The 20,202-nt window shown below is 43.8% G+C and overlaps 1 protein-coding gene across 5 annotated transcripts in view; it reads right to left on the bottom strand.

The window, feature by feature from the left end:
* The window catches only part of CAMK2G (calcium/calmodulin dependent protein kinase II gamma), a 125,645-nt gene that overhangs the window by 15,344 nt on the left and 90,099 nt on the right, over window positions 1-20,202 (bottom strand). For 2 of the 5 annotated variants that reach the window (XM_082486116.1, XM_082486114.1), the window contains exons 13-14: window positions 13,533-13,573; window positions 4,841-4,873 (exon numbers count right to left, since the gene is read on the bottom strand). In XM_082486116.1, the coding sequence (XP_082342242.1) occupies window positions 4,841-4,873; window positions 13,533-13,573 (74 nt within the window). Of the gene's footprint in view, window positions 1-888; window positions 958-4,840; window positions 4,874-13,532; window positions 13,574-20,202 lie in introns of all 5 variants that reach the window. The other 3 variants (XM_082486117.1, XM_082486115.1, XM_082486118.1) reach the window with 2 other exon arrangements.

Below are 20,202 nucleotides of genomic sequence, written 5' to 3' on the forward strand. Positions count from 1 at the left end.
TTGCCCTACAACAAACAACAAAAACATCAATTCCACCCTCCCACTCCCCCAAAAATGCCAAATCCAACTCTCCAGAGACACATGACAAAGAGCAGCTACCAGGCCTACGGGTGCTAGCTAGCTCCTGCACTCATCCTTTCACTACCAGGGCAAGACTTCAGGATCCTGCACCATCTCCTCCCACTGCTGTCACTCTTGCAGGGTGGCTCAGTGAGGGCACCAGGGACTGTGACGGTGCAGTGACGTACACTCACCCATCCGCCTCTGTCACTCATTGCACTGCTGCCTGATCTTCCAAGCGTACCGAGGCAGACCACACCAAGCTGTGCCATTAAACATACTAGGCACAGGGCACCCTATGAAGCCCGCTGCACACAGCCCAAACAGAAAACGCTAGCCCAGCAAGTCAGCGAGCTGTAGAGGATCAACCACGCAACTGAGCAGGCCAAACGGGCCATCAAAGGATTCCTCTAAAAATCCTTTGCCTGCCCTTTCTTCTGTGGTGTCCTGAAGTCCATCCTCCATTTCCTGGGTGTTGGAGAGTGGATGGAGCTTGCCACTCTCTTCTTCCAAACCAGCTTCCCCAAAGCCAGCAGGAACAGTTGAACAGGACACACAGAACTAATACAGGGATGGCACACGGGGAAGTCCAGGCAAGCTGCGATCCCCACATCCAACCACAGCTCTGCTCAGCACCCCCACCCCAAAGCCTGTGAGGCTGTGATCAGGCTCCACAGCAGCACAGGGACACAGACAGAACAAAGCCAAAACACAAGCTGAAACAGAGCAGCACAAGCAGCACTCGGGATGGGGGGAAAGGAGAGAAAGGGAGAGGACAGAATCAAAATTAAACCAAACAGGAAAAAAAATAGTGGTTGGGGAAGATACCATGGACGTCTGCACTGGGGGTGTTTCTTTTGCAGTGCTTACTATACTGGTTTTGTTGTTGCTCTGTGGCTGAGACAGAAAAACATGGTTTTAGTTCCCCTGCTGGGCAGCAGAGACAGCAAGAAAATGACAGTATTGCTTCAACCCCAACCATCTCCTCAGACCCTCCCCTCCCCACAGTCTCAATCACCAAGAAGAGGGAGGAAGGAGGAGTGCTGTCTGGGTCTCTGGACATCATCCTTCCCTCAGAGGCAACAGATGTTGTAAGGGATGTACCAAAACCCAAATGTGCATGGACTGCTAGAGCTATAAGGAAGGAAAACAGAAGGGAAAAAGGCAGCAGCCCAAAGGGATGAGGAGAATCCTGCAATAAGCACCAACAAAAGTATTTGGTGAAGAAGAATAAGAGATGGCAGGAGTCCCAAAAGAAAGAGACTACAGAAGTGAGAGACACACAATAGTCAGGGTGCAGTCTCAAACTGGAAGTCAAATGGGAGTTGTGTCTGAGGAGTCCCAGAGTGTGCAGGAGCAGTCCTAGATACGTGATGATGCTGAGGGTCCCAGGGAATCTACTGATGCAAGAAAAAGCATGGTCAGCCCTAGAAACGGTAGATAAAAGGGGAGGTATGGCGTGTTGTGTCCCTGCTGTGACCTGAACAGGGAGACTTCAGGACCAAAATATGGAAAGGGATGGGGGTGAGATGTAAGGAAAAGGTCATGTAGTTCCTCAAGTAGCAAGTCCTCCGCATGGTGCCCAGTAGTTTTTCATCTTTCCCCTCTTCAGTCTCTCTTGTAGCTGTGGTAGAAGAATAAAATCTCCATTTTCTGCATTCACACAGCACAACAGTGAGGCAGTCACCAGCTTGCTGCAAAGAAACATCCCACTGAGTCACGTACATCAGTCATGCTTGGAATGAGTAAAGTCTACACTTGTGGAAGACAAGCCTGTGCCCACTAGTATATAGTTCCTAGCCCACAAATCCAGTCAGTTGTTGGAGAGTTAGGCCCACAGTTACACTGCCATGTAACTCCCACACCAGGTATACAGCTCTCCTGCCGCCAGACACCCACCACAATGTTAAAATCAGCACTACAGGAGCCTCACACAAACTCCTTGGTTTACAGATAAGGGGTACTGGATAGGAGCTCACAGCAGTGTGACCTCATTGCAGCCGCTCTCCATCCCACCGTTCCTGGGGACTGCAAACTCATACTGCAAAACATCAGGCCCTCATCACCCAGTAACCACCACAAAGAATGCAGAAGTCAAATGCTGAGCTGGAAAACATCTGCCAGAGGTTTAGTTATGCCAACCTCAACCTCATAGGATCTGTCTGTGACTTCACGCACACCTACTAACGCTTCAGTTTTTCTTCACAAGCAGCATGCCTTGGCTTAGCTATCCCTTTTGGAGAGGAGAGAGGAGAAACAGAAGAACAAGATAGGGCAGGTGGAGAAGGGAGGAAGAGAGAGGTAGGAATGAATTCTTTAAAAGTCCATGGGAAAAAAAAAAAGAGCATATGACACACGGATCCCCAAAGCTAAGAAAGGAAAAACATTTCAAAAAGTACTGTTTACTGACTACATCCCTGTACTGTCCTAAGACTTTGGCCTTCCAAAAGCTTTGCTTCCTGCACGTATTTCCAGCCTGATGGTAGAGATGACAGACTGCTGTGGATGTTAAGAGAGGAGCAGATCAACCTGAAAAAAATGAATCCCAAGCTGTTTTATGGCATAAACACAATGAAACCTCTGGCAACACCTGGGTCCACCCCTTCACACAGCACTGAGGTTCCCGTACTTCTTCAGAAACATTGATCCTAATGCAGAGATTTATCTTCCAAACTCTTCCAGTGAGAAGGGCACAGCCCATTTTTCTTATTCCACTGGGATAAGAAGATAAAGTTAGCATGAAAGAAGCTATACAAAAATACCTCTGATTTTTTGGAAGGCTTTATAACTGAGGTCAAATGGGAAAAAAAACCCAAAACATCCAGGAAGCCACTGTTCTGAAACAAGGTTGACAGCAGCTTATTAGGTGTGGGACGTCACCTTACAAAGTGCAAACCCACACGCACCTAAAGCACACAGCCTACCCTCCAGGCTGCACAGAACACCCAGGTCATCCATCCATCATACTCTTCCCCAGCCAGCGGGCTGAAGACAACCTAGTATCGTGTTTGCTAGTCCAGAACCACATAGCATTTTACTCCAGGACAGAGTCCCAAGGAAGTAAGAGTCAGAAGACTTAACCTACACGTTTTTCACAGCTCTTTCGCAGATGGAGGTATCTGACAAACTGAGCTTCTCGCACATGCCCGTGTCTGGTGGGCACTTAACCAACTGCCCTTCCCTGGAAGACTGGCCCGCCCTTCCCAGACCCTCAGGTACCACATCCAACTCTCACCCCTCCTTCCCCTCCTACTGCCAGCCAACACCTCAGTCGCTGGACAGGCTAGGATCCTTGGTAATTCACAGCCATACAGCTCAAGTTAAAAGAGGCCAGTTCACCTAAAAAGGTGCCAGGCCCTTCTTCAGATCTATGTAACACGATTAGTTTTGGCACAGCAGTTGGCAGCGCTTCCTGAGCTAGACAAGAGACAGACAGACAGGCAGAAACAACACAGAGGGTGCAAGAGAAAGAAAACAGACCAGTGATCATATCGCTAGGGACACACATTTCTAGCCAACTAAACGAAAATAAGTACCACCACATGGGCCGTCTCTGGTTATTTAGCCACCTTCACTGCTTCCATATTTCCCAAGGCTGACACACGGTTTACATATCCCAGCTGCTTTAAAACAACATGCAGAGGGAATTCAAGTGGGCAGAAAACGAGGGCAAGAAAGGCACAATGAACTCCTGTCCTGGAGGTTCATAAAGGCAGGGCTGGCGAAAAGTCAGCCCCTCACATCAAATTTTCCAAGCAGTACTTCAGGATTACTTTTTTGTGTTTACATAGTTTTAAGCTGTTGTTGAAGGAGGAAGCAGAGAAATATCTTCCAGATCCTAATGTAGAAACAAATTACTCTGGTTTCTCAGTACTATAACATTCCTGCTCCTACCTGCAATAGGGGACAAATATCTTCTGTTCTTTTTCTGTGTAAAAGCGAAACTGCAATAACTAATTTTTATACCTTAGTTACTGTTCATATCTCAGTGTCAGAGACAAAGGCATCATCTAATGGGCTGTGTATGACTCCTTACAATATGGCACTGGCCAATTTTCTCTTTGCTCCCTTGAGAGTGGATTTGACCACTTTTCTGATAAACTCTATGGATGTCAAACATCTGGATGGATGAAAAAAAGAAATGAATAGGACAGGGGAGGCAGTTACTGGGTATTTGGTCATGCTGGGATACATAAACGAGATCAAGACAAAAGGAAGTTTTGGATTATAAAGGCTCTGACAAACCTTTTCAGTAAGTATGCTAAAAAAAGAAGGGACCGGCAGCTCTAAGCTGCCCGGCGGTGCTGTGCCCACACATTTCATCTGAGCAGTGGAACCCCCTCAGTCTCTGCCACATTTGGAGCGACTCCCAGTTTGTTTACACTGCAGGCCTCCCACCAAGGACGCCTGCACCAACACCAGGCAAAGCACCTGCTCCTCTTTTTGGCACCTCTGCAACAGAATGACAAAGCCCCATGTCCAGGCAAGGCACGCACCTGCTCTGCTGAGCCCAGGAGAACCACTGCCTTTTTTTGTTTCACCCTCAGAGCAGGCAAGGTCAAACTGCATTGCCAGCAAAATGGGAACTGTATGACTGGCCGGAGGCCAGACGACCACAGGGCCCTTTTAGTGAGGACATGGACCTTTCAGTGCACAATGACCCCCCCGCCACCGCCCCCCTGCACAGACATGCTATGTAGGGTGATGAGCACAAGCCGAGCGTGCATGGCATGAGAATGGCGGACGCACGAATCGCAGGCAGCTTACGGGAGGTGCTCACCATCAAATGCACACTGGAGCTCGACTTCCTTTTCTGGACACACCATTGAGAGAGGGAAAGAGAAGGGAAGAGAGGAGATGAGAAGAAAAGCACAGAAACTATTCACACATTAGTGTGCCAGCAAGGGCCCCCTGCCAATAACGCTCCCCTAGGGGCAAGTATAAGCAGCAGCAGAAATGCACAGATATGTGGTAAGGTGCTGAGAGAAGTCACCATTAAAGAACATGACTACACACCAGAGGAAAGGGAAGGGTTGAAGACCCCCATCCACTCAAACATCGAGGTCAGAACACAGGTGCCCCACACACTGATATAAGGAAAGGAGAAGAGGAATATATAGACACAAGATGGGGGATAGAAGGGGGTGCCTCTATGTGCTCTCCCACCTCAGAAAACCGTGCAGTTTCCCCAGCCACACTGAAGAGGTAGGCAGAAAACCCCCGAGCGTTCACATTTGGAGGAAGCAGAGGTGTATTTGTTTGCAACTAGAATCAGAGGGTAGGGAGGAGGGCACAACGGGAGGGGCATCCCCAAGGGCTAAGAAAGAAGAGAGAACTTCTGTGCATAGTGTGGGGAGGAGAAAGGCTCCCTCACATGGAAAATAGGGCTGATGGGAGAGGCAAGGTGCACCCACGCTCAGACATAGAGGAAAGGCAAGGAGGTACTCAACAGCCAGAACAACTTGCACTCTGATACTGGGAGAAGACCAAACAGGGAGCAATGCTCAAACACTACCCAACACTACCTTCTTGGACTCTACTCTTGCTCAAAGGCATCTTCAAAGACACCTTCACACCAAACTGCACTCTCCAGTAAACAAGGCTCAGCATGCATTTCTCTCTCTTTCACTACAATCTTAGTGTCATCCTGTCCAAGCTGAGCCTGGCAGCTCTTTCGGCATTACAACGCTACCCCTTCCCCCGCTGTCTCCACATACGTTTTCCATCTGCCCTTCCTTTGGTACTATCTAGGCTATTTCTCTGCTGCTTACTACTCATGGGGGGGTACTACAGAGTCTAGCTCATAGAGGACAGCACATCCCAGCCAAAAGCCACAATGGTGTGGGCTCAGCTACGTAGTTCTGGACTCCTGCACTCCTCTGGAGCAGCCCTTGAACTCAGTACAGGCCATGGAATTGTACAGCCCCATTTCGTACACTTGGTAAGTCTTCAGAGCTTTCAGCCTGAATATTGCCTTTGTCCCTGCTATCCTCACATCAGAGCACATATACAAACTGGCATGTCCTTGAGAGCAAAAGTGCCCGTGTTCAACTTGTACCCAAAGCCACATTCCTTATCACACCGCCACTGCACGAACAGACTCAAACTAACAAAGCTTCTGCCTCATCTGATCTTTAATTCCAGTACGAACAGACTCTGAATGCTGATCTGTTCAGCATCTGGCTCACCAATCTTCCACTTCATGGAGGCACAACACAGAACTTGCCATTACCTGATTTACAAACTGGTGATTCCTCTCATCTTCTTTTAGGATAATTTAGCTTCTCCACAGGCCTTTCCTTAAGCTAGATCTAAAATAGAATGTACTACCAGTGCATGAATACAATACTCAGACTACCAACAACCCAGAGGAATCCTTGTACCTAGTCACAACAGGGAATTTTTAACTGGGAGAAATGGAAATTCATACCAGATGAGAAACTGCTCCTAAACTTAATTTTTTATTTTTAATGTAGCCTATAAGTTGCAGCAGAGGCTATACGGCTACTGCAGGGAAACTTCTCTTTAAGGAAGACAGTCTCATCTGAAGTTCACATAGGTTTCCAATGAGTTACAGAAACAGGAAAAAGGGCAGAAAACGCTAAGAAACAGGCAAAAAGTTCAATATGAAAGGAGAGTCAACCAAGCCACACAGAAAACAATCACCTTCCTATATTAGAGGTACAAGTAACACTGACACAGGAGGAAACAGAATCCTCTGCAGATTAGAATTTAATTAGAGTACAATCTAAATTTAAAACAGCATTGGTCTATTAACATGGCATGATGTATTGTAGAAATCCCAGAAAGCACATTATTACCGGCTACTATAATTACAGGGGGAAGAAAAGCTAGCTACGCAGCATGAAAAGGGTGGGGAGTGAGGTCTGTGTTAAGATCAGAGCATGAAACTACTATTACAACTCAAGACAGGTTGGATAGTGCCAACATGAGGCACTAGGAGTAAATTCTAAAGCATCAAAACTTAAGTCAAAACACACACAAGGAAATTACTAAAACCAGATCAGTCTCCCAATCCCCTCTGTAACAGCTGCATCAGAGCCAGCTATGTCACCTTCCCAAGGTGATTAGTTGAACGAGCAAACCCTTTTGTTCTTCTTGTAACTTGACTGCAACTTAGCAAAGTAAATAAGATAACAGAAGTTTAGTTAGAGAGAGAGTTCTCTTTCCCTTCCATAATACACCTACATCTCTTAAGTATTTCTTGGCAGTGCAGAGACGTCCCAGGGAATGAAAAAAATTGTTAAAGTCTCCCAAAGCAATATGGACAATGCTTTCCCTCCCAAACCCAAGGATGAATGTTAAAGCTCTATTTCTATATTTATGTGAAATTCAAATGTTCATCTCAAAAGAGGAGCGGATTCTCTACAATGAAACTTAAGGAATACTCTTGCTTAGGCAGCAATAAACAGAAGTCAGTAGGTGACAGAAGACAACCTGAAGAATCACTGTCCCTTCAGCATAACAGCAATGCTAGAAATGGCAAGTGTAAATAATTCCAATATGCTATAGGAAGTACAGTGATTCCAACAAGGTCCCAGTCACAGTTCTGGACACTTAACGCGAATACCTTTTTACAACAGCTTTTTGCATTTCTATCTTCTGCATGCAGTTCTCCCCCAGTTTGATACTGACAGTATATTTACGTTAAAATACCACGCTTGCTGCAACTCATTCTTGTAGAGAGTACAGTCATTTCAGGACTTAAGGCAGGAAAAAACCCAACATTGAACTCAAAGCAGATCAGTGAGAGGCAGCCTCAACTAGCAGATCCGAGGTCCTGTTTCTACTTCTGCTTTAGTCCTTTTGTGTGATGATAAGGAAATCATTTCATCTTTGTCAATCCATCATCTCTCTTGGCCTTTGTCATCTTGCCTATTTAAATTGTAAGCTAAGAGGCAAGGATTTTCTGCTTAGGCATCGCTACAGTGCTAAGCACACTGGACCCTTGATCTCAGTTGGAGTCTCTTGGCACTACAACAATGCAGTAAAAAAGTGAATGCATCAAAGGTGGGTAGAATGTATTACTGGATGTCAGCACCTAAACAGATCTGTCTGAAGTGCTCCCCAAGCATCTTGTATAAAACAGTTCAGCATAAACCTGTGATGTTCAGGTGAACTTGGGTTCTCTTCATTTAGCTTCACCATAACACTCTTTAAACAGTATGGCTTTAAGATCATAAAAAGTCCAGATGCAGAAATAGGAGCATTAACTCCTGTCGGTCACTGCATGGATGTTACTTGACCCTTGCAGATTTTCTAAGGATTCCCTGTTGGTTCTCCTTGCTACTGTGCCTTCTCTGTCTAAGGCACACTTTCACAAACTGCTTTCTCAGCAGCCACGCCAGCTTACAGAGCATCCTGCCTTCCCCACATACTCTTTCCTGGTCGAAGGGCAGGGAAAGCTGGCACCCACCAGGCATAAAATGTACACTTACCACAATATTCCTTACAAACAGCAGAACAAATGGTATTTGGTGCCTTTTTGCCGTTATGTAAGATGAAAGGCAGATTTTACAACATTGACCTTGTCACATCAAAAATCTGGATTTTTATTCTTTCAGCTGAGTTCTGCTTTCAGCTATGCTGTTTGGATTTTACTGAAAGAAAACAATGTGCATGCAGCAGACAAGGTAGAAAACCAACAAATTTTGCAGAGCATTGGAAGTGTTAAAGTCTCCTGCATCCCACAGCATTCTCCACAAGTTACTGTGTACATGGAGTGTTCTGCTGGGCCTGAAAAACATTACTGATATCATTTTCTGTCCCCATATCACAAGCCAAAGTGCCCAGGAAAAAAAAAAAAGAAAGAAAAGAAGAAGAAACTGACAAAGAGCTTAGAGAAGAACTAATTTTAAAATACTTACAATTACATACTTCACTAAAATAGCACTTCATGCGTTAACGAATTCTGATTATAAAGATGGATCTGACAGGCCCTGCTAGAACTGGAAACACACACATCCTCTCACACCAGTAGGAAGGGAAATTCCCCCTTGGGAAAAAAGGGAAAATGACTGGTTTGAAGTGCTGCCCAGAGACAAAAAAAAAAAAAAAAAAAAAAAAAAAAAATCAACAGTAGGACTGTAACACTAACTACAGGGAGCTCAGACCCTGACAAGGTCAGAGAAAGGACACTGAGCATAAAGTGTCCTTAATCTTCAACCAGGTGTCTGCACCAGCCCATTCCTTAACCCGTCCCCCAGCTTGCAGTGGAGGCAAATCCAGATTACAGGCAGAAAGGGGAATAAGAAAGCAAGTAGATTTGACATGAAACTATCTCAAGTAAATTTTTAAATGGCAGCTGCACAGTTTAGCTCATAAATTTATAATCTTAAAAAAAATACCTGGGACCTACAGTGGTGGCCACAAGACACGTGGTATGTTACATGGCTCTGCAATTCATCACCCCGTATCTTCTAGCCTCGCTTTCTGGATTTGAAAGCAGAAAAGCATGCTCCTTGGGGATAAAACCTGGGCCTTCCTTGCTGCTACTTCATCAGCTTGGATCCAAATTCTGCCTGAAGAAAGTGAGTGCAGCACTACCAACCGTTTGGTGAGCAGGGACAATTTAAGATTCAAGGCAGTTTAAATCATTCATTATTTAAGATAATGGAAAAGTTCTCAAGTGCCAAGCTGATGAAATATCTACCAATTAGCAGAATTAGTACTTGAAATAGAAGCGGCAGTACAAAATGAAAACCAGGAATGATTCAAATAGATTTTGGAAAGGGTCATACACATGGAAATCTATCAAAATAACCCCAGTGTGGACACACCTATATCGTAATAAAAAAAAAAAATGTTTCCTTCCTGTGCTCCCCTCCTGATTTAAGCTTCCCATCCCCACTTCCAAAATGGTCTGATGCAAGACAAATGCATGCATCCCCATTGCTTTAGTGTTAGGCTTGCTTTAGCAAAGGATTAAAGCCAATTCCGACAGAAACAAAAATTGTGTTTTTTTTCTTACAGCTCAACACAAGTAGCACTAGATGCGCATAACACCCCATGTGATGAATGTATCATTCCTCTCTCAATTATGCTAAATCAGCAACAACATGCTGTACCTTGCATCAGATATTCACCACCACACATATTCATGGAGTTCTTGGGAATAAAGCATGAGAGATATGTATAGGCCTCACTCAAACTTACTTAATACTATGCAATAAAAAAATCCTACTGCATTTGTCAAATAATGCAGAATTCCAGCATATGTAGCTCTGAATACCAGCAAAAAGGATGGGAAAGTTACCTTGAACGGAAAGTAAATTAAGACACACTGGCGACGCTTTTTCTCAATGGGCTTAAAGCCATTAATTTTTACATTAGTGTAATCATCAATTTGTTGAAGACATACTCTTTCCATTCTCATCTACTGTGTGGATATTTGTGGCAACACACTCATGGAACACAGTCACCCTGGACCAGATATAGCCAGTGAAGAAACTCAAACATGTTTTCTCTCAAGTGTCCATAAGGAATTTTTTTTTTTTTTTTTAAAACCTTCTTGGAAATTAAACACCAAACAAACAAACAAAAAAAAAAAAACAAAACAAAACAAACCAAAAACAACCAACCAACCAAAATAAACACACACACAAAAAATCCCACCACCAAACAAACTAGGACTCTTCAGATCTGGAGGGAACATGAGAAAGAGACTAACCACACAGCATGCGGTCAGCAGCAGACTACAGTAAAAAATACAGCCATGCAATGCTTGTTCCAAAGCTACATCTGGTGTAAAATTATGTATATAGCAAGTGGGACTGAAAAGGATACCACAAAGCTGAAAATTTGTTTGGTGTTCAAGTCACAGTAGCTGTGCTCTGCACTACTGCAATAGGCAGAAAATCATAGTTTGCTACAAGTAATGCAAGACCAGATGCTCTTAAATCAACAAGTCACTGGCACAAGTTGTTTGTCAGAACTATCTAGGATGAAAAAAAAAAAAATCAGTAGAGCTAAAACTACAAGTTTCCTGCATAAGGAGCAACACAAGAAAAGCAGGCTGGTCACAATGGTGAGGCCATCAACCAGCACAGAGACTGCTGTAGAGCAGTCAAGTGTGCCAAATACTGCTCCAATAAGCAAATGGAAGTGGTAAAAGGCTACGCTGCCATGGGATGACTAATGGGAAGCACCACTGTACACGTACACAGTAGGGATAAGGAAGGAGAAATCCTACAACCGAAGCGTTAAGGGTGTACTACAAACACACAGAGCGCTACCTGCTCTCTATCCTGTTCAAACTTAGCACTGGGGGGAAGTGACATGTACTTTTAAAAGTCTGCATTATTGAGCAAGAGGGTTACTCAACACACTAGCTTTAAGAAGAAATATAAAATCTTTTTCTGAGTTTTAAAGCTTATAGAAATGAGGACTCAAAGGCCACACCTGAAGATAGATGCTGCTTGGGGAAAACGGGAAGCTTGAACAATTCTTCTGAGGGCCCTCAGCCCAGGTTGAAAGCATGTGATGCCCCCTGTGGACACCACTCAGGTTCATGCTGCAGAGCAACACTGCTCTAATACTTAGGAGCAAAGAAGTTGCACGCAGACTCTTGACTGCAGTTCTCCAGTGTCATGCAGAAGTAGAAGAGGTTCCCAGAGGGCAACCCCATTCACCATGTACAGAGAATGCTATGCCCTCTAATTTACCTTCCATTTTATCAGAAGTATTCAATTACATATATCAGTGAAGAGTTGAAGAATACTTCAAATCACCTAGAAAAGCAAATCCGGCTTGACTGTTTTCACAGAGGAAGACACAGTGTTCTCGATGAACCAAACACCACAAGCTTTCTACGGAGCTGGAAGTCTCTAACATACAGGTCTCCTTGTAGCTACATGACCAGGAAGCTGTGCCTCAAAATCTGTGTGTGCATCATCTGTCCATTTCTGGAAGATTTTGACCCAAGTTGTAGCACTCCTGAGTGCCTGTTGGAAATCAAGAATCCTAAGAAGAAAGTAAATTTTTTCTAGGTAGATGACAAGAACTGTGTAGACATGTTATCTGCTGCCTTTCCAGTTGTTTCTCCCCTGCCACGTTGGGATTTTGAAGCATGTATCTGCTAGTTCTCAGTTCATAACATTTGGGATCATCCACTCTTCTTCCAATGGGATTTTACTATAATGTCTTCCATATTAACAGATGCGACAACTCAAACACACTTGCTATGTTAGTGTGCGTGTGCTCAATGCACGTCTGTACAATACACAGGCATGTGCAAAGGCACAAAAGCTCACTCTTTTGGCAGGCACATTTCAAAGATAAGTATCCTAGGGCAAGAACGGCAGTTCCACGTAGCATTTCAGTCAAAAACCCCCAAAGACTTGGGCGTCATTAGGGCAGAACACAGAACTGCAAGAATGCAGATTTTATTACAGCAGTCTTCAAAATGAACACAATTGCTCTGAAAACACTTCTTTTCCCAGCAGCCTGCTTGTATTGTGAGCCCTCTGAAAACAGAGCCTCATTAAAATGGGGAAAAGAGCTAAGTGAGCAGGAGAGAATAAGCGTGCTGGTCCTGCAACGTGCATGTCAACACCCCAGCATGGGGAGAATGAAGACTGTCCACAATGCAAAACCAGGAGATGAACTATTCTGCCTAACAGCCGTGGAAATGTTTGGACTTCAAATGGAGATGGAAGCAAATAAAACAAACCCTACTTTCCCATGTGGAGGACAGTTATCCTTTGGAACAGTTAGGGGAAGACAGTGTTCTAGCCCATAACTGTCTCTGCTCCAGTACGAGATGGTAAAGGGTTACTGCCTGCAACAACATACAGCCTTGGGAATGGCCTATTTGACCTCCAGAACTAGAGGATGACCATGCACACAAAGGGTGAAATTGAAGTGGTGGAAAAAATAATTCCCCTCAGAAAGGAACCGGAGAGTGCCTGGTCGTCAGGGACATGGACCGAACTTTAACATAATACTGTTTCCGTTCCACCCAAACATGAACATCTGGAGGCTCCTCCTTCCCCTTCCCTCTTCCCAGCTCAACTTTCAGCATCTGCCCAAGGAGGGAGACAAAGATATTTCCATGGAGCCTGCTGGGTATCATCAGTCACTGACAATTTCTCTGTGCAATTTCAATAACCAGAAGCATTTTGCACTGAACAGAACAGAATAGTCAGAGGCATCTGTCACACTTGAGTAAGTCCTTGGTCTTTCTAATCCACAGCATTGACCAGTTCTCCATACTTCAGAGAAAGGGGAAAAAGAAATCTTGCTGGTACAATAGTCCCCTTAGCTAGCTGTGTGATGTATAAGGTGCATAAGGAACATTAAGATCCCACCCAGGGCTTCATAATGACACAGTGAACACAACAATCCCAGCCACCAGACATATTTTACCCTGGAAGGGGATGGGCACCACAGAAAGCAGCTGCCTTCTGTTCAGGTGATGGGAAAGATAGTGACATGGAAAAGCAAGAACTTACCTTCACTCCATCTGATTTCTTGTTCAGCAGGCTTTTGGCAGCTGTGGAGAAGAGCAGAAGTAGGTCAGATTTTGGTTTCAAGACTATTCTCTCTCCCTCTCTCTCCCCACTTCCCTCAAAACCACACAAGACTTCAGAAGGACAACCATCCTGCTAACTCCTCTCTAACAGCAAGAGGCCTGGAAAACAAGGCCAAGTCACTCATCAAATCCATCCTGATATCAGAGGCTCACCCATCCTATCTATTGTTCACCTAATAAGGCAAAAATGCTCCCACTTTCACCATCTCAGGAAGATCAAGTCTGAAATGAGACTTTAGAGCTCCTCTATTTCAATCCTCCACTCACACACTGTGACCCCATCCAGTGCCAACAGTTACAGGGGGAAAAGCTAAAGAAATCTGCCAGATCTTTGCAAGGGGATAAAGGCTTTACCCTCAAGTGCAGCCATTCACATAATAGACTTTGCTTATAAAGGGGGCACTGACAACACAGAGGGCTCCTAATTACTGTTATTCACAGTTACTCTGGGGAGTCATCTGGATAGCTGAAAGGAAGAGACTGGAGAAGTGCAAAAGGCAGCATCTGATAACTGTTAAAAAAAAAAAAAAGAGAACGAGAAAAGAGACAGGAACTAGGCTGAATTTCTTCACTGAAAGATAAAGATGTTCTGGTGTGCTCAACTTGAACAACTGGCACTAGCAACAAAAGCGAGTGCATGATAAGCACAGACAGGGAGCCCACAACAAATGTCTGGCAGAAGGCACACTTGGGACTGACGATGGAGCTGCTCCATCTACTACAGAAAAGTGTATGTTGACAATGACTGTCAACAGTAAGTCCCCATCTACAACCTCAACAGATATAAAACACAGCTTGCCTACTCATGAAGGATGTATTCAGTTGTTTCAACTTCTGTAAACAGCATGCTAGACATCTACTGGACCAATGCACTCATAAGCTTCTCCTAAGCAGCTGCTGGGAAGCATACGGGTATGGGTATTTGACCAGGATTTTAGGTCCAGCAAAGATGAGACCTAGAGAAAAGGCAAGTCCTAAGACAATGCTCATATGGCTGTTGAAATGCTTCACTCCCAAAGACATGCTGACCAACTCATGCACAGGCTGCTCAGTCTCCCTCTAGAAGCAGCAACATTAAGCAAAAAAGTTTTTGCAATAGCCAAGCAACTGCTCAAGTTTTACGTCAAAAGCGTTTTCCACTCTGTCTTCCCTACCACTTGACCCTACAGATATGGATTAACTAGACAATATCAGCTGCGCTGGTGCAAATGACTACAGTGTCTCCTCACAACAAAGAGGTGGCACCCCATATAAGTTTATTACAATTTCTGAATTGGCCTTCCTAATTCTATTCCCTAATGCAAATATAGAGCTGGACCAGGAATTTGTCTTCATTCCTGCTCTCAGAAAACATCCAAGAACACTGGAAGAACCTTGTGCAGAAGTGTTCTGAATGTAGTATGTCAAAACACAATGCTCCAATGTGCACATGTAAAGGTGGGCAGACAAACCGTCCCAAGCAACTCATCTGCCCTGCAATAGTTTCCTTGCTGAGTGTACACATGCTAAAGTATTGCAAGACTGAACCTAACAGACATGTTTTTGCCACCGTCAAGGCATGATGAAGGAAACCAGCTTGACTCCACATGCAAGTGAGAAGGACAAAGGTGACCATGGGGTCAAAAGGGGTCCAGCATTTATACCACATATACATCAAGGCATCTCACAACAACTGTTGAAAAAAAAAAAAAAACTGTTATGGCCTTACAACACTTCAGAAGAAGTAAAGGATTCAGCAACTTAACAAATATCAAAAACGGGACATCCCTGAAGTGAAAAAAAAAAAAAAAAAAAAAAAAAAAAAAATCAGAGAAGGGAAACAGCACCACCATATGTCCTGGGAATGACCCAGACACAGACTGGGAAGCAACGTTTTTCACACTTTCTGCAGTTTCCACAGAAGCTCATGTTTGTCTTTGTGGACAAAAGACAGCTAAAATCATGTTCTATGGCATTAAAGCAAAATTCAGCTGACAGCCCTTCCATGTAATGCTGATCCAGTGCTCCCCTCGCAGCCTGCCCATGTAGCCCCCTCCTCTGCTTGTACCTCCACACAGCACACACCGCTCTCCCACAGGCCTGCCAGCATCCCAGAACTGCAGAAGGAAATGCGGTCTGTGGTGTATTTGATCCTTGCATCATACTGTGGTTTGTAAGGGCAAATGGAGAGCCCGTGAAATGCATTCACGTGCAAAGATGACTGCAGACACCTCAAACAAGAGGGAGGGATGCAGACCCGCAGGTCAACCTGTACACGTTACAAGACCAAAATTCTAGGGGATGCAAGTGGAATTTCTGCAGCAAGCAACAGACATGACTTTCTGTAACAAGAATCATTTTAGAAGACAGGCAGCACCACCCAACATGCAGCTTAGCAGAGACAACAGGAGGGGAAAAACCTAAGGACACATGAAGGACACATTCTTTACTGTTCAGGAAATGGTCTTGTACCCGTGCTCTGCAGTCTTCCAGGAATGAGATACTAATATTTATTTTCACCATTATTCCCATTTCCTCTAAATGTTAAAGGGATTAAATTCCCTCTTCTCAGTGGAGTTAGCAGTTCCTCTATAGTGAAGCAATACAAAGGCACACACTGCTAACCCAGTAGCTTAAAAGCACAGTTCTGTTCCCGGTTTAACAGAACACCCTCCAGTTAATCTCTGAAGAGAAACACAAAAAGCCTCCCCTGCACACACTCCATATACTCCTCCCTCTTCCCACATTTCTCAGTTTTGGCCTCCATAGGCAACAGCCTGGGCTCTGGACCACGCTCCTGGCAGAAACACAAATCTCTAATGCTGAACTCATCAGCAATAAACACTAGACACTGGATGTGCCAGAGCCGAGGAGAGCAGTGGAGGAGGGAATTTCCAAGAGGAACTGAGATACCCACTCCAAACACAGCCATGGCTAGTGCCTCCCCTCTGCCAGCTCCACTTCTCTTCCAGTGAGAGCAGCCCTTTGCCCAGCCTGCCCTGGCTTTGCCCTGTCCCCAGCTGTCAAATCTCAGCTACATTTCTCATCTTGGTTAAGCTTCCACAGAGTATTTTTTCAGATGCAGGGATAACACTGAGGTTGCTTTTGTTAAGCCTGACCAACTCCTGATGCGAGTCTAATAGACAACCTAGCTTTTAAATACAAGCACTTACACCATGAAGAATTTTGGACTTTGTTGAGACTTAATTATTAAAATAAAAATCTTATCATACCAACACAGAATTCCCAATGACATAGAGTTGCGGCTTGTCATCCTCATATTCTCAGTTCAAAGAAAGTCAGATTAACTAATTCTCAACTTGATGTCACTCCAGGGGCTCACCAAAAACCAACCGAGAGTCAGTATATAGCCATGAAGAGGCACCTCTGGCTACCATTACAAACAATGCCCATGAATACAGTGTAACTTCAAGAACATTTATCTGTTAAAGACAAAATAGAGCAAAGACTGATGCTTAATTGTCTGCCATGATGGCTATTTAGGCACAAGTCACAGTAGCAGCAGCCATTTAAACACAGGACAGTGATTTCACAGAAGAGAGGGGAGTTGTTGTCTTGTGTTCTTTACCCTCACTTTGGCTTCTGTCTCAGCAGTCCCCTTGCTCTCAGATTCCCCAGTGACTTGCTATGGAACTTGCTGCAATAGCAATTGCACAGGAACGCTATGCGCTGAGAGACCAATACAAGACAACCTATTTGCATGGGATAACTGCCTGGCAGAATTTATAGCGTGGACTCTTTCTATTACTGAAAAGTGGATTTATTATTACTATTTTTTTTAGCCCTGCTTTGCTATTAACTTCCTCTGCCCCCTAAATGACACCACTTCCAGAAACGTACCTGAGCAATAGACAAGCAGCAACATTTAACATCTCCCCCCTCAATGAAAAGCCTTCCACAAGGGCTTCCGTTTCTCAACAAGACTAGAGTGATTGTGTTCAAAGAACTGCTACAGGATAAACAAAGGGTCATGAAAAGCAGTCAGATACTTCAAAACACTCTTTTTAAAACAAGCAGGGAGAGAAGGGTAAAACCAGGTGGAAAAGGCAGGTAAAAACCTGCCATTACGTGATCTGGACCTACAGGATCTTTAGACACAGCAGACGCTTTCTTTCCTATCCAATTCATCTCATCAGGCAGAGCCAATACCTAGCACTGTGCACAGACTTCCAATGCTTTGAGAAAATCTCAAGGGTAGATAGCCTTTGAAGATGCGGACCCATCTCCCAGACATGCCGCAATGGTTTTCAGAGAAAGATTAAAAGAGGGAGCATTCATTAAAACTGAAGTCTGAAATACACGACCCAATGGTGTCCTCTTGGCACAAGCCACAGAGCTCCCAGTTCTCACACTGGTGAATAATGGAGAAATTGTGTGGGGACCTGGTGATTTCTTTCCACTTTTTTTTTTGCCTCTGCCAGCCTCAGAAAAACACAACATTCTCCAGAAAAACTATGTACAAAAAGCCAGAAAAGAGGAGCCAGTTGGACAGTTTGTGACATTTCAATTAATGCTTTCAAACACCTTCTCGCCAATACAGAAATTTCACATCCTGAAAGACACTCTCTTTGCAGGTATGCATATGTACACACACAAACAGGAGCAGAACCTTAAAGGGTCGAAACAGTCTGAACACCCATCCTAGACTTGAGGCTGAATGATCCAGTCTATCCAAAATTCAAGAGTTGATAAAAATGAGAGCACTTCTCTTGCAGTATCACAAAACCCCCTCAATTTCCTGACAAACCAAGAAATGAAGGGGTGAAGGGCAAACACCACAAGACAAGGCATTCACAGTTTTCCTGAACTTTAGGGAGAGGAAGATAAGAGTAAAGGGAATTATTATAATAATTTCAATCCACTTTTGATAATAAATTAGACTCTCGGGCCATAGTGATAAACATTTAAATGCAGTAATAAAATCCACATAATTCTGGGAAGCTGCAAAATGGAAGTTTACTTACTGAAGTACACTACTTCAGCAGGTCCTGACTGTAGGAGTTGAGCACCATTCTCTGAAACCCCTGCCTGTTTGTTAAGCAACTCAGTAGTTAGAGAGAAATCACTGAAAACCAACTTAATTATTCATTAAATTTGACCTTGTCTTCTGCTTAGGAAATGTGGTTCCCTGGGATCTCATACTCATTTATTCAAAGCCTTCCGTAAACATCTTGATACATTTTTCCCTCCATATTTTCATCCTTTGAATTCACACCAGAAGGTTAGTGTTCACAGGAGTCGGGTGATACAAATTTCTGGACCTGAATGGGTATCTACATAACCAACACAGCATAGCAGAAACTTCAAATATATTACTCACACTATTTTAACTTTACTTTGGTTAAAGGAAAGAACCCAAATGCCAATCTGAGTATAAATACATATGTATACACACACAAAATAGCAAAAATTCAGTTTCACCAGCACTTCTGGAAGGCAGTTATAACGGGACAGTGAAATATTTCAGTATTAGTATTGTTTCTTCCTTCTTGCTTTTTAGTCAGCTCAAAAATATCTCTGTACAAGTTACACCAAACATGCAGAGCATATTCAGCCCTTCTTTACTTAGTTAGAAAGCACTCTGCTCCCTGGGTCTGCCTCCAGCCTCTCTCAACCCAAAACTGCATAATTGGAGAGTTAATAAGGATCTGTAATGTAATGAATTCCAGCTATTGTCACAAGCTGCCGTAACAGCTCCTTCACAAAACTGACTTGAGCAAGCAGTGACAATTCCCAAGTAAAAAGCTCAGCATCAGTTAAAGATAGAGGTTTCGGGCATAAGGCTTAATTACCTGCAATGTCTGCCTTAGGATCTATTTTGAACACAGGGCTTCTGCTGAATCACTCGAGAGAAGTGAATTTCACTGATTGTGAAAGCTTGCTGAACAACTCCCCAAATTAACAGCTGCATTCCAGTTAGGAAAACTGTACTAAAAATTTCATGTAGTCCACTAGTAAGTCTCGCATAAAAACTAACTTATGGAGAAAAGCCACTTCTCAGTACTTTGTGAAGATGACTGTTTCTAAGACGAAAACCAATTTTGTTCATCCTTTCACTCAGCTTACAGGAGGCTTACTTGCACCCTTAAATACTTCAGCTATTAGGAATCCCTGAAAACCTTGCCAACTTTCTCCAAGTAATAAATTTACATTTACTTCTCAGAAGGTGATTTAGGAGTTTCTTGCATATGATCTAATCAATTGATTTACCTGACTGTACTTCTGTATTCTGTAAGTGAACGCAGATGAAATCAGTGTTTGCTTGGATCATCTGAACATCAAATGCTGTAAGCGAGCACCCAAATCATCCTGTGTATACCCTGGTGTGACTCTAAGGATCCCACAGTGAAGTTTAGATGGCAATGTTCTCTCTTGCAGCTGAGTGAACACCTACCAGAGCATGGAGAGAAGCTACAAAACTCCTTATTATAACCAGGTCTAATTTCCTGACTTCTGCTGAAAGGAGTGCAAATGTATCTGCTTTTAACAAATAGCCTATGGCTGACCCGAGACACAAACTTCTAAAAGAACCACAAAGAGCGAATATTAAATTGTTGAATATACCATAAATGGGGAAAGGAGCCAGATCA

Source organism: Vanellus vanellus (genome assembly GCF_965231255.1).
Source record: "Vanellus vanellus genome assembly, chromosome: 7".
Lineage (NCBI taxonomy): Eukaryota > Metazoa > Chordata > Aves > Charadriiformes > Charadriidae > Vanellus > Vanellus vanellus.